General features: G+C 44.9%; 1 protein-coding gene across 2 annotated transcripts in view; it reads right to left on the bottom strand.

Moving 5' to 3' along the window:
- The window catches only part of BDP1 (BDP1 general transcription factor IIIB subunit), a 1,097,554-nt gene that overhangs the window by 195,816 nt on the left and 887,012 nt on the right, over positions 1-14,726 (bottom strand). For both annotated transcript variants that reach the window (XM_069224223.1, XM_069224213.1), the window contains exon 36: positions 4,540-4,687. In XM_069224223.1, coding sequence (XP_069080324.1) covers positions 4,540-4,687 — 148 coding nt within the window. The remainder of the gene's footprint in view (positions 1-4,539; positions 4,688-14,726) is intronic.

Genomic DNA, 14,726 nt, shown 5'->3' on the forward strand with positions numbered 1-14,726 from the left:
CCCACAATATAAGTCATGTGTTGTTGGTACAATACTAATTTCATGAATAGTCCATTCAAAGGTAATTTTGCCTTGTGCAATGCTGATCCCCTGCGTGGATTTGATAAACCATATCAGAGAGAAACTATTTTTTCTCTTGATTTCATCATAGAGGTTATGGAAGGTGTCCCAGAAGCTGAACTGAAAGCATATTTCATGTAAATTCACACTATCCTTCTCTGCCATGTGAGAATACACTCTTACATATTGAGTAAAAAAAAAGTACTTCCAATAGCAGTAGCCTGTCAGTTGATATCCCGGTTTCCTACTGCAGTCTCCCATAGCGTTCTAATGAACAATTAAGGCACTAACATTCTTATTTATGACAAAACTGTGTTACACATGAAGCCATCTTGACTGAATCAAAACTGTTCTACTTAATAAATGTCCTTTAACAATTAACTAAATGAGGGAGTTCATTTTGTCAAATTAAGTTATGGTTAGTATTGCACAAACATTTTCTGACAGGCAACTGAAAATGAAACACGTACTTTCAACACCAGAAGTAGCCTTTCGGTGATCAACTGCAACTTTACCGCAGTGATTTAATGAGCATCCACAGTGATACCATTCTGTATTTACAACTAAAGTGTGGCACACCGAAACGCCATATTTCTGGAATGAAAGCTATAACACTGAAAGCATTTCTTGCAGAGGATACTGCAGCAAATGAAGAAATGAGGGAGCTTGATAACAAAAAAGACACCCATGATGGCCACCTGAGAAAAAAAAGAGTCCAAAGATCGCTCCTGCCCCAAATGTAGCCCTAATACAGGGAGTGCAGAATTATTAGGCAAGTTGTATTTTTGAGGATTAATTTTATTATTGAACAACAACCATGTTCTCAATGAACCCAAAAAACTCATTAATATCAAAGCTGAATATTTTTGGAAGTAGTTTTTAGTTTGTTTTTAGTTTTAGCTATGTTAGGGGGATATCTGTGTGTGCAGGTGACTAATACTGTGCATAATTATTAGGCAACTCAACAAAAAAAAATATATACCCATTTCAATTATTTATTATTACATCTCAACATTCACAAATATACATTTCTGACATTCAAAAACAAAACAAAAACAAATCAGTGACCAATATAGCCACCTTTCTTTGCAAGGACACTCAAAAGCCTGCCATCCATGGATTCTGTCAGTGTTTTGATCTGTTCACCATCAACATTGCGTGCAGCAGCAACCACAGCCTCCCAGACACTGTTCAGAGAGGTGTACTTTTTTCCCTCCTTGTAAATCTCACATTTGATGATGGACCACAGGTTCTCAATGGGGTTCAGATCAGGTGAACAAGGAGGCCATGTCATTAGATTTCCTTCTTTTATACCCTTTCTTGCCAGCCACGCTGTGGAGTACTTGGACGCGTGTGATGGAGCATTGTCCTGCATGAAAATCATGTTTTTCTTGAAGGATGCAGACTTCTTCCTGTACCACTGCTTGAAGAAGGTGTCTTCCAGGAACTGGCAGAAGGACTGGGAGTTGAGCTTGACTCCATCCTCAACCCGAAAAGGCCCCACAAGCTCATCTTTGATGATACCAGCCCAAACCAGTACTCCACCTCCACCTTGCTGGCGTCTGAGTCGGACTGGAGCTCTCTGCCCTTTACCAATCCAGCCACGGGCCCATCCATCTGGCCCATCAAGACTCACTCTCATTTCATCAGTCCATAAAACCTTAGAAAAATCAGTCTTGAGATATTTCTTGGCCCAGTCTTGACGTTTCAGCTTGTGTGTCTTGTTCAGTGGTGGTCGTCTTTCAGCCTTTCTTACCTTGGCCATGTCTCTGAGTATTGCACACCTTGTGCTTTTGGGCACTCCAGTGATGTTGCAGCTCTGAAATATGGCCAAACTGGTGGCAAGTGGCGTCGTGGCAGCTGCACGCTTGACTTTTCTCAGTTCATGGGCAGTTATTTTGCGCCTTGGTTTTTCCACACGTTTCTTGCGACCCTGTTGACTATTTTGAATGAAACGCTTGATTGTTCGATGATCACGCTTCAGAAGCTTTGCAATTTTAAGAGTGCTGCATCCCTCTGCAAGATATCTCACTATTTTTGACTTTTCTGAGCCTGTCAAGTCCTTCTTTTGACCCATTTTGCTAAAGGAAAGGAAGTTGCCTAATAATTATGCACACCTGATATAGGGTGTTGATGTCATTAGACCACACCCCTTCTCATTACAGAGATGCACATCACCTAATATGCTTAATTGGTAGTAGGCTTTCGAGCCTATACAGCTTGGAGTAAGACAACATGCATAAAGAGGATGATGTGGTCAAAATACTAATTTGCCTAATAATTCTGCACTCCCTGTATAGACAAATGATGTGTGTGCAAAAAGCACAAGTAACTTGTACAGCAAGTGATCAACTGAACAAAAACATAGCAACTTGTTTATAAATCCCTTGCTGCCAATTGAGAACTCAGAAAATGTGCCTTCATTTTGTATTTCTACGGCACTTACAATCATTTCTACTAGAAAAAGAACATGTTTTGTTCACTTCTATAGGAAATGACTTATGTTTTTAGAGTTTTGGGGCAGCAAAGACATGGGCTCGGACAACAGAGGGGGAGGGGGAAGGGGAAAGGGAAGGGGTAGGAGCACCAAACTGACCATTCTGGGCAGGAAGGAAGGGCAGTGGCAGCACAACTGACTACACAGACTATAACTAATATATAAATCACAGTTAATGTGATATGACTCAAGTACCTTTTTGTTACTTTCTTTCTAGCTAACGCAAATGTTTTCTTTACTGAAAAGGTTTAGTAGAGAGACAGATCTTGTGAGATCACTTCACTCTGTGCATGTCACCCCAATTATGACGACGTCAAATGCTGCCAAAACGTCTTAAGCACCCTAAAAGTGACATCAGATCTAGACTCAAATCAAATGTTTTCTAAAAGTGCAAATCTGTGCAAAAGATTTGATGGTCAATACTGGCATCCAAAACCAGCTGGTGCAAGAATGCACCCATGTAAACTCCCTTGTAAATGCCTTGACCTGGTACCAGGATAGCATGCTGTTATTGTATGAAAATGAATATCGTGGGCAGTTGCTTTCAGTCTTTTTACCAGTTTTTTTTTTTTTTACAGCCTTCATATTTGTGAATTCCATGAATGAACCTGGGCAAGTAACATTTGTTTACATCAATCTCTATAATCTGATAGTCTACATCCTAAAAGTTACTCTTTGGCTGGCACGTTTACTGTCAAAAACATGGTGGTCATAATAGAAGGGCGTTTAGATGTTAGTAACAGAAAGCTGGAAAATTAAGATGCCAAAAGAGAGGGTGAAAGCATCATCAAATAAGTACATACTGAATAGTGACAAACTGCTGATTAGCAATCTTTGCTAAAGTCTAGTGATCCCTGCTAAATACAGGCACCAACTACCACAAGCTGAGATCAACCGCAAAGGCCACTGAACTTATGCAATTCTGAATTATGTATTTACTGCACTGGCCATATATCCACCCCCACCCCGCTAATCGAATAGTCACAATTCAATTCTATCACTTTAAAAAACATTTATAAATATTACTGGCCATATCACCCTGTAATAGCATATCAGTGGGGAGCAAACAAGGCATGGTTTGTGCTTGAAAGATGGGAGGCCCTAGTGACAAGTCTGTGTGCACTTACTCCACGAGTGGTTAGAGAGGTTCCTACAACCAAACTTGGTTCAATCTTTCAGCATACTTGTCTTTACATCAGCTCACCAAGGCTTTGTTGTCTTGCCAAGCTTTTGCCTTATTCACTCGGTGATAACATTCTAAGCCATGTCTACCAAAAGAAGTGAAAGCGGTGTCTGTAGATGGACATCAGAGTATCATGAAATTAAATGATGTCAACTGCATACTGGATGTAACTGTTTGCCAGAACAAGTGTGGCTATGATGACGGTAAAATCTCGCCCAAAATCATAAGGCAGTTGATGTCTATGCCAGGAACAGACTCTTTTCTCCTTCTTTTGATTTTTCACTTAAAACATCATTTTGGTGTTGTTACCTTTCCTTGCATGTTTGCTGAGCCAAGACTAATTTGAAGCCTGATGGAGACCATAATCTAATCTACGGACTGAGAGTTATCATGTACACATTTTCAAATATGGAGGCATTCGTCAGCATTGTAGCAACACAAGTTAGTTGCTTGAATAAAAGTGATGGATTTTAGACAGTAATTCCAGTAATGTTAGCTTACATCTATGACCCACTACCGAGGACTGCTGCTACCTTGGTGCTGGAAAACAATTCTGCTTTTTATAGCAGTTAAGAAGCAAAATTTCTATGTAACTAATACTGAGAATACTTTGCCAGCCATGCAGTGTGAACTTACCTAGACCCAGGCCTAAAGTTTAAACTGCCATACGTTAATATTAAATGAAATGAAATTAATAGAGTGAGCATACAGTGTAGGTGCCCATGTAGAAAAAAATATTAGAGGGTGAGACATCTCCCTAACCATGGATTACCGATCAGACATTTGCAGTGTTTCTTACCTGTTCGTTTGGTGCACTTGCTTATCAGTACTGGTCTCTGGAGAGATGTCATTTAAGTCTGAAGTGCCAGTCTTCCCAGTTATGCTCTGATCGCTTTGCGGTCCAATATTTTGCAGTACCACTGTCCCATCTGGATGTGCTCCCTCTGCTATCCATTCAAAACAAGAGAAGCACAGTTAAAATAGTCTTATTGTAAATCTACTCAGGTCTAATGATCTATAGGTAGGTAACAACTAACTTTACAATGTATGGCTTCATCACTTTGATAAAAATGGTCAGATCTAGTTTGATCTCTTGAGAGTTAGCAAAGTGTTGCTTCTTCACTTAAAGTAATACCCACCTTTCTGAGGGGTTTGATGAATTGAATGGCTGCACTTCAGTACTGCAAAATTATGCAAAGCATATACATAAAATATGAATCATAAGTGACTTTTCATGAGTTCCGCTTATTTTTCCAAGGCAAAACTTAAAGGCATGTAAAATGAAGGAGCAGAAATTACTTGGGATATTCTATTTTGACACAAACCTTAGTGTACTTGTTATGTTATGTGTATCTGTAATGTGTACTATCACTCACAAGGGTTTCCTGGCGCTGAGCAGGTGTGTGTGCCTAGACATGCCTGTAATACATTGGTTAGTTGAAAAACCAAGTCTTCAGCTTCTTTTTTGTGGAATTCAAGATGAAAGGAGGCGGCTCTGATGTGGAGTCAGAAGCCATTCGATGCTTTAGGAGCGATTTAAGAGCATCCTCCTGATTCGTGTGCAATTAGGAGTCCTGTGGAGAGGATGTGTCTGGGGAGTTGATGGAAGGAGATGTGACTGTTCAGATAGGTGGGGCCTGAGTCGTGTAGTGGCTTGAATGTGTGTAAGGAGTATGAACTGAGCAAGTTGTTCATCAGGAGCCAGTGGAGTTCCCAGAGGTGTGGTGTGATATGAGTTGGTGATTGTTGGAAATGGCCCTTTTTGCAGGGTTATCCCCAAACGTTTTGCCTTCTTCTCCTATTTTTTTAGGTCTGTTTTTGCTGGTTTATTGTCTCTGCGCACTTTACCACTGCTAATCAGTGCAAGTGCTCCCTATAGAAATTGTACTGTTGATTGGTTTATCCATGATTGGCATATTTGATTTGCTAGTAAAGAGAAATAGAGGTGCCCAGGGCCTGTAAATCAAATGCTACTAGTGGGCCTGCAGCACTGGTTGTGCCACCCACATTAGTAGCCCTGTAAACATGACTCAGACCTGCCATTGCAGTGTCTGTGTGTGCAGTTTTAAACTGCCAATTCGACTTGGCAAGTGTACCCACTTGCCAGGCCTCAGCCTTCCCTTTTACTACATGTAAGGCATCCCTAAGTTAGACGCTAGGTAGCTCTATGGGCAGAGTGCAGTGTATGTTTAAGGTAGGACATATACGAGTGTGTTTTATATGTCCTAACAGTGAAATACTGCCAAATTCGGTTTTCACTGTGCAAGGCCTATCTCTCTCATAGGTTAAATATCCTTAAAGTGCAGATTCTCTTTGAGAGCAGATACAAATATGGAGTTTAGGGTCTCTGAGCTCACAATTTAAAAATACATCTTTTAGTGAAGTTGGTTAGTTTGAAAATGCCACTTTTGCTTAATCCATTCTGTGATGCTGCCTGTTTGTGAATTCCCCGTCTGGGTCAGTTTGACAGTTGGGCTGTTCACATCTCTCCTCTAGACAGTGACACAAAGGGGGCTGGGGTGTAGCCTGCATATCTTGATTAGCCATCTGTGCTGGAGGGGAGGAGTGGTCACTCACACCTGAAAGGACTGTGCCTGCCCTCACACAATACCGTCTCCAACCCCCTGGTGAGTGTCTGGGGCCTGGCCTGGACACGGAAGGATCTTGCAAACACTTGAGACTTTGCTTTGAAGTTTGCCAACTTCAAAGGCAGAACTGGGTATAAGAAGAAGACCCAAAACCCCAGACTTTTAGGATCTTTCTGGAATCAAGAGGAACCTCTGCCCAGGAGAAGAGCTGAAGAGCTGAAGGAGGAGTACTGTTCCTTTGCTGTGTTGCTTAGCTGGACTGGCCTGCAGGTGCTGCTTCTGCCTGAAAAGAGTGCAAAGGGTGAACTTTGCTGTGTGTCCTGCTTGAGAAAATTCTCCAAGGGCTTGGAGTAGAGCTTGCCTCCTGTTGGAAGTCTCAGGGACACCAAAGACTTCAGTTTCCTCGACCTGCAGCACAGGGAACTGTGTGTTTTGTGCTGTTCAAGAGGAGAAACCACTGCGACACCGCCAACTACGCCGCTGGCCTGCACCATGACCTACTGACGCCACACAGAGTCGCATTGCCCCGCTTCGCACTGCGACCCTGGTCTCCTCGACGCCCGTCATCGGACGACTTCACCGAGCCGCTGCTCGCACCGCGACCTATGGACCCCACACTCCGACGCCAGCGCACCTGACTTCATCAGCCTGGAGTTCGCTGAACGCGTGTGACATCAAGGGCCCGACGACTCTTGCACTGACACCGCGACCGCGACGTAAGTGACGCCCCTCTCCGGAGCTCACCGCGAGGATCACAACGCCCTGCAAATCTAAGGTACTGTTTGCGGGTCTTCCAGACGCCCGTAGCTGGCCCGCAACGCAGCGGCCGGCCTGAACTGTTGGTTTTATTGATCACGACGCCGTGATAGCCCCAGGTGGAGCTATCGACTTCAAGGAACTGTAGTTTTGAGTAAATTTTGCAGAATTCATATTTTTCTTACTGTATTTGGATTTTTATTGTATTTGGTCTTTTTTTATATAGACAAATATTGGCTATTTTTCTAAAACTGGTGTGGTGTCCTTTTGTAGTATTTTCACTTATTATTGTGTGTTATGTGCAAATGCTTTACACATTGTTTCTGAGATAAGCCTGACTGTGCGTGCCAAGCTACCAAGGGGGTGAGCAGGGGTTATCTGAGCAGGTATCTCCCTTATCCTGACTAGAGTGAGGGTCCTTACTTGGAAGGGTGCAAACCGACTGCCAACTAGAGATCCCATTTCTAACAGTGATCCTGGCGCTGAGGGTGTTCCCATAGTCCAACTTACTGGTGACAGTTTTTCTACTGTTGCTTGGGAGCCATTTGAAGATCTATCACAGCATCCTCAGTGTGTGAAAGAGGGATGAATTGTGCAGTCATGTCCAGTATGGTTGACAATATTTTAAAACATCAAGTCTTATTTCCACGAGTGCAACTGCATTTGCACAAGCATGTGTGGGTACATCAGTACTACTGACACTAAATACATTATGCTAATTGTTTGCCTCACTGATGAGGAGGTCCATCATAATGGTTCCAGATAACTTGTACTAAAGTCCCCATGTAGGGATTTTACAAACAATGTGATCCAAAAATAAAAGATTACTTTGCACCCTGCGGTTAAAGAAGTACACCTTCTGCAAGTCATCCTTGGGCAATGGTCCCATAACTTCCACTTGACATGAGAAACATTCCTACTTGGCTTGAAATCTATTCAAAAATATATGCTGAGATAATCTTGATAGTTAATCCCCATTCCCTCCCACTACAATAAACAGTCTCTGTAATTTTGTTTCACTAACCCTGTTTTACGTGACCTCAGCTGATGCAGAATGTTTATACCTGACACATCTGGCTGTATCTTGATCATATTCTTCTGGGTTAAAATGCTCACTATGAACAGTAACTACTTTCAATTCAACTGTACCTATTTATGTATTAAATGCTTTGATAGGACATTACACTTAAATAACAATGATCACACAGATATGTCCTTGACTTTATGTACATCTATGTCTGTATGCTTTTACCCTCTGATCTGCTCCAAAAAAAACTCCAAAAATGACGACTTAGAGTATGCCAATGCTATTTTTTAAATTGTTTCAGTGTGACACTACTTCTACTTTTGGTATTGTAGGCACATTGTGTAGAGTTCTGAAATCGTTCCACTAAATGCTGTTACTGAAAACGCTCTTGTAGAGCATTTCTGAAATTGTTCCACTAAATGCCTAGTAATGTTTTTTATAGTAACCTGAAAGTATGTTACTTACCTTGTAAGCATCTATGTTAGCGTATACTGCTGTAGATTCAGATGCTGTGCACACTCCTGCCATCTAGTGTTGGGCTAGGACTTTACAACTAGTTTTTCTTGAAGAAGTGTCTGTTGCTGACATGACGTTGAGGCTCCTCCTTTTCTTGTGAATGTGCACGCTCAACGACTCCATTGTTAGACCTTTAATTTTTTCCCCTCTATCATGGCGAGTGAGGATGGAGCTTGTGAAGCTAGATGAAGGATTAAGAATTATATGTGTATGGCCAAAATATATATACATATTTTAATACAGGAAGCTTATATATGAAATATGACACCAGAGAATGCCGTCTGGGGAGGTGGGAGGGTACATATGAATCTGGAGCACTACATGCTACGAATAGGTGCTTACATGGTAAGTATCACACTCCATTCGTGGCATGTGTTGGCTGCAGACACATATGCTATGCATAGACTGTAAAGCAGTTTTCCTCCCACAGTGGCTTCTGGCATCAGATGGTGCATATGTGTAAAATAAAGTACTTAACACTGTTTGACCAACAAGAGCATGTTGTCTTGCTTGGACATCCACGCAATAGTGTTTAGTAAAAGTATGATGATTAGTCCATGTAGCTGGCCTACAAACGTCCGCTAAAGGAATGTTCCCTAGAAACAAGAATGCAACTGCGGAACTGATGGCAATGTACGTTTGACTTTTATGTAACATATTTGTATGCATTGCGCCATTCCTACTTTCAAAATTGTTTCCTTTCCAATGATTGCATGGAAGCAACAAATAAATGTGTTTTCCTAAAAGATATAGGGGCTGATTACAAGTTTAGTGGTCGGAAAAACTGACCGCCGACCTCCTGGTGAGGAGACTGCCACTGCCAATGCAGCCGTACTCCCGCCGCGGCCATTAGGAGATCCCCGCCGGCGGTGTTGCGGCTGTGCGACGGGTGCAGTTGCACCCGTCGCACTTTTCACTGTCTGCACAGCAGACAGTGAAAAGCTGCACGGGGCAGTGGCAGGGGGCCCCTGCACTGCTAATGCCAGTGGCATGGGAGGTGCAAGGGCCCCCAAGGGCCCCGCAACTCCCCTTTCTGCCAACCTTTTCATGGCGGTTCAAACCGCCATGAAAAGGCTGGCTGGAGGGGGACTCGTAATCCTCTTGGCAGTGCTGGCCCTGGAGGATTACTCCCGCCGGGACAAAAGTGGCGGAAAACCGCCAGTCCCGGCGGTGCGACCGCGGCGCTTCCGCCGTGGTCGTAAAACCCTGGATTTCACCGCCAGCCTGTTGGTGGTGAAATCCGACGAAACAGCCCTAGCGGTCAAAGACCGCCAGGGTTGTAATGAGGGCCATAGTGCCCTTTGCTAGGGACTTACTAATAAATCAAATATGCCAATCGTGGGTAAACCAATTACCAAAAGAATTTAGACAGAGAGCACCAGCACTTCAGCACTGGTCAACAGTGATAAAGTGCCCAGAGTCCTAAAGCCAGCAAAAACCAAATTCAGCATGGAATGAAAACAGGAGTTCAGAAGCCAAAAAGACAGGGGAATCCCCACCGAGTGCTGCCAAGTCCAACAGTAATCATCTGAACTTTGTGACTGTCAGCTCAATGACAGGAAGTAGTGTGATCTGGTGGGGATAGCTTGACCGGGTCAGCACATCAATGTCAGGGTCTGGTGGATGTGAAGCAGTGTGCTCCCACCCATCTCCTGTTTGAAAAGGCTCTGTTGAGCTACTGAGCTGAATAGATTGTGTTGATGTAGTTGTGCACAGTGAGTGGTACAGAGACCTGAGAAGACTTAGGGAACCATTTCCAGCATCCCCAAAATTACTTGCTGCTCTCTAGTGATAAAGGAATAAATCCAGAAACACATGTGTAGAGTTACACAGAACAAGCTGCACCAACAAGGGTAAAACATTAAAGACTACTATTGAAGTAAGTGTTCTCATGCACTACATTTACTATGATGAACTGGGGGCCAAATGAGTGCTGGGATGTGAGGCAGTGTGCTCCCACCCTCCCATCTGGTGGAATGACATCATGTGTGTACCAAGGACATGGACTATCTGGGGCACCACCCCGAACGTCACTGTCATGAGTGTAGTATGTAGGGCTCACTGTGTCCATGCCGCCTGAGTGGAAACTGGTGACATGGACTTTGGTGAAATGAATTGTGGCATGTGTTGAGCTTTGTCCTGCCTTGCCCTTTTGTGACTTGCTTTTTCCAACAAGTGTTCCACCTTCAAAAGTCTTTTTCTGTTCATTAGTTCTTGAAGGTTCTCAAAGATACTGCCCTCTGCATCGAGGTGGTCTATGCATTGGGCCTTTGACAGGACTCGTTTTGTCTGATGCTTCTGTGGAGCTGAAGTCATTGCTGTCCTTGGTGCTGATGGCTTTTTAGGTGTTGTAGGAAGTTGACCTGGTGTGCAGTGGGTACCTAAGGCACTTGCACCTTATAACTTATACCAGGTCAAGATATCCCCTAATAGTGAAGTGTAGTGTAGTTTAGTCAGTGTCTAGAAGCTGCGGCTCTCTAGAAGTAGCTGTGGATGAGCAGCCAAGGCTTATCTTGGAGACATGCAAAGCTCATGCAGTACCACTGTAGTCACACAGCACTTACACATGTGAAAGAAAACACTCAGTGTTACAAAAATAAAGGGTCTTTATTACAGTAACTCAGTACCAAAACACTAGACAGGCAACCCTCCAATTGGAGTTAAGTAAACCCACTACATATGTACACTAGTTATCAGAAATAGGCATAAAAAGAGATAGAAAACAGTGAAAATGCAAACAGACAATAGTGACCCTAGGGGGAGCCCAAACCATATACTAAGAAAATGGAATGCGAATACAGGACTCTCACCTAGGTAAGTGGAATGTGTAGAGGGGAGCTGGGGGTCCCAGGAAACCCCAAAGGTAAGTACCACAGTGCCCCTTAGCCACCAGGAAGAAAGGAGTAAGTTAATGGATTTTACCCAAACTACACAAAAGGAAAGGAAAGAAGAAAATGCAACACCCAGACAAGACTGCAAGAAACCAGCGGTGGATTCCTGAAGAGGAAGACCTGTGGAAGAAGGGGACTAAGTCCAGAAGTCACAGAAGAGTCCAGGAGAAGGAGCCACTACCCACCCAGCTGTGGTTGCAGGATTTGGTCGGCGGTAGGACAAAGACGGTCAGGAATGCAGACCTGGAGCAGGTAATTAGTTCTTGGAGGATGCAGTCGACAGCCCACGCCGGATGGATGATTGCAGTCAGTCAGTGGTGTGGAAGAGCCACCAACAAGCCTTGGCAAAGGCAGAAGTCACGGTGAAGCATAAGTGGAGCTGCTGGGGACCAGCAAGGTCCAGGAGGACTCAACCCATGAGGGGAGTTCTAGAGGACCCTCGGCAAGGCAGAGAGTCCACAGGAGAATAGGCAGCACCCACAGGAGACCCACTGGACGAAGAACCAGGAGTCGCAGAGGAGCCCCCACAGCACAACTAGAGAAGGGTCCCACATCACAGGAGAAGCACGCAGAGGGCTGTGCGTCGCAGGAAGGAGTGCTGTGGCCTGGGGCTACACGGAGCCTGAAGATCCCTTGGAGGAGATGCAAACAAGCCTTGATAGCTGCAAGAGATGTCTTGCACGGGGGTACTGTCCAGCGTGGGAAGGCAAGAGTTTACCTCCACCAAAGTTGGACAGCTGGCAGAAAGAACCAAGAGGACTACTGTGGACCACCACCCATGATGCAGGATCCATGCAGCCCAGGATGAGAGGAGGTCCATGCAGCCGGTAGTCATTGTAGTTGGTGCCTGCGGATGTAGGGGAGTGACTCCTTCACTCCATGAGAGATTCCTTCTTCCTTCTCGTGCAGACTGAAGACTTGCCGCCCTCAGAGGATGTGCAGGTGGGGAAATGTTGCAGAAGTTGGAAGGAGCTGTGGAAACAATATTGCAAGCAGAGTCTTCGTTGTGGATGCAAATTGTCAATTCCTGAAGCGTCGGTGCTCCAGTGGCTAATAGTCGAAGCAGAGGTTGCAGAGGAGTCCTGCTGGAATCTTGTAAGCTGAATCTGAGGACCCACCCAAGAGAGAGACCTTAAATAGCCCTGAAAGGGGAATTGGTCACCTAGCCAGGTGATCACTTATTAGGAGGGGTCTATGATGTCACCTGCCTGACCTGGCTACTATGATGCTATCAGAGGTCCCTGACAACCTTGGATTCAAGATGGCAGAACCCAGAGACCCTCTGGAGGAGCTCTGGGCACCACTCCTGGAGTGGTGATGGACAGGGAAGTGGTCACTCCCCTTTCCATTGTCTAGTTTCACACCAGAGCAGGGACTGGAGGTCCATGAACCGGTGTAGACTGGTTTATTCAAGGAGGGCACCAAATGTGCCCTTCAAAGCATACCAGTGGCATGGAGAGGCTACCCCTTCCATCCATGTAACACCTATTTCCAAAGGGAGAAGGTGTTAACCCTATTTTCCAAAGGAAATCCTTTGTTCTACCTTCCTGGGCTTGAGCTGTTCAAGCAGCAGGCGGGCAGACACCTGTCTGAGGGGTGGCAGCAGCTTGGCTGCCCGGAAAAACACAGAAGGCTGGTTGGAGCAATGCTGGGGTCCTCTAAGAAGCCCCCCAGAGTGTATGGAATCATACTTCCAATACTGGCAACAGTATTGGTGTTTGATTCCGACATGTTCGATACCAAACATGCCTAGGTTCGGAGTTACCATTATGTAGCTGGACATAGGTAGTGACCTATGTCCAGTACACACATAAAATTGCATCCCTGCACTCACAAAGACCCGGAAAATGAAACTGATGTTCATGGGGGCACCTCTACTAGTGCAGGGGTGCCCTCACACACAGGTGCGTGCACCCTGCCCTCTGGGCTAGGAGGGACTGCCATATGCGTGACTTACAGTGACCTGGTGCAGTGACCTGTAGTGAAAAGGGTGCATGCACCCTTTCAGACAAGCTGCAGAGGCAGGCCTGCAAGGGCTCCAAATGGGTGGCATAATACATGCTGCAGCCCATGGGAATCCCCTGGTACCCAAATGCCCTTGGTACCTGGGAACCATATACTAGGGCACCAGTATGCCAAATGTGGGGTGTAAGTAACTAAGCTACCAAGTTAGAAGGGAGAAAGCATAATCACTGGGGTCCTGGTTGGCAGGATGCCAGTGAATACAGCCAAACACAATGACAACAGGCAGAAAATGGGGGTAACCATGACAAGAAAGAGGGTACTTTCCTACAGGTGTCGACACCTATGATGGGTGTAGAGTAAATACCATATGTCTTGTTGACTCCTGTGACCTTGATGGCACTGAAGTGATATGCAGCACCAATGGTTTGATTGGCGCAGAGGGCTGCGAGTACCTGCCACGTTTGCCCCGTTGGCCCTGAACCCAATTAGGATCGACGTTGCTGTCCTGTCTTGGCTCCGATGGGCACTCTTGGTGTGAAGCAGAACCAGAAGGCTATGGTGTACCAAGGCAGTGATACGTGAGTGTTGGTGGTAACTGCGTGGTGTAAAACGTGGGTCTAGTGACCCTAGGTACTCACAGATCTTGCAGTAGTCTTCATTCTAGGGCCAGATCTCATAGTCGTGTGCTTATCTTGGTGGTCCAGCGGCAGCAGTGAGAGTTCATCCTGTCCTTCTTCCTCGCATTTTCAGAGTCCTCAGACACAACATAATGTGGACTGCACAAAATGACACCCCCTTCGGAGTCATCTTCCTCTTCTTCTCTGCCACTGCAAATGTGTTCTTCTGCCTTTGCCGCGATCTCCATGTTGTGAGCTAGATGTCTAGCGTGTCAAGAGCGAAGCGCTTCCTTGCTATGCAATCCTGCTTGTTGTGCTCCGGTGACAAGGCAAAGGTTATAGACATTGCGCTGATCTGAGTGTGCGTACTTCACCCCACACTGCAGAAACTTTTTAAAAAAAATTTTTTTTTTTTTTTTTTTTTTTTTTTTTTTTACCTTCCATTACCCGGAGCCAAGCATTCTCAGTGACACGGAGGAAGGAGTACGGTCAAGGCAGCCATCAAGTCACCGGGTATGAATTTGACGATAAATGCGAGGTTTCATCATATTGGTTGATTCCGTTCCGTGGTGGAAGTCGTAATGATGCCGAAGTTGCAAGGAGCTCCGGCGCTATTTGTTCGAACT

This window comes from Pleurodeles waltl, chromosome 1_1 (assembly GCF_031143425.1).
Source record: "Pleurodeles waltl isolate 20211129_DDA chromosome 1_1, aPleWal1.hap1.20221129, whole genome shotgun sequence".
In the NCBI taxonomy this organism is placed as follows: domain Eukaryota; kingdom Metazoa; phylum Chordata; class Amphibia; order Caudata; family Salamandridae; genus Pleurodeles; species Pleurodeles waltl.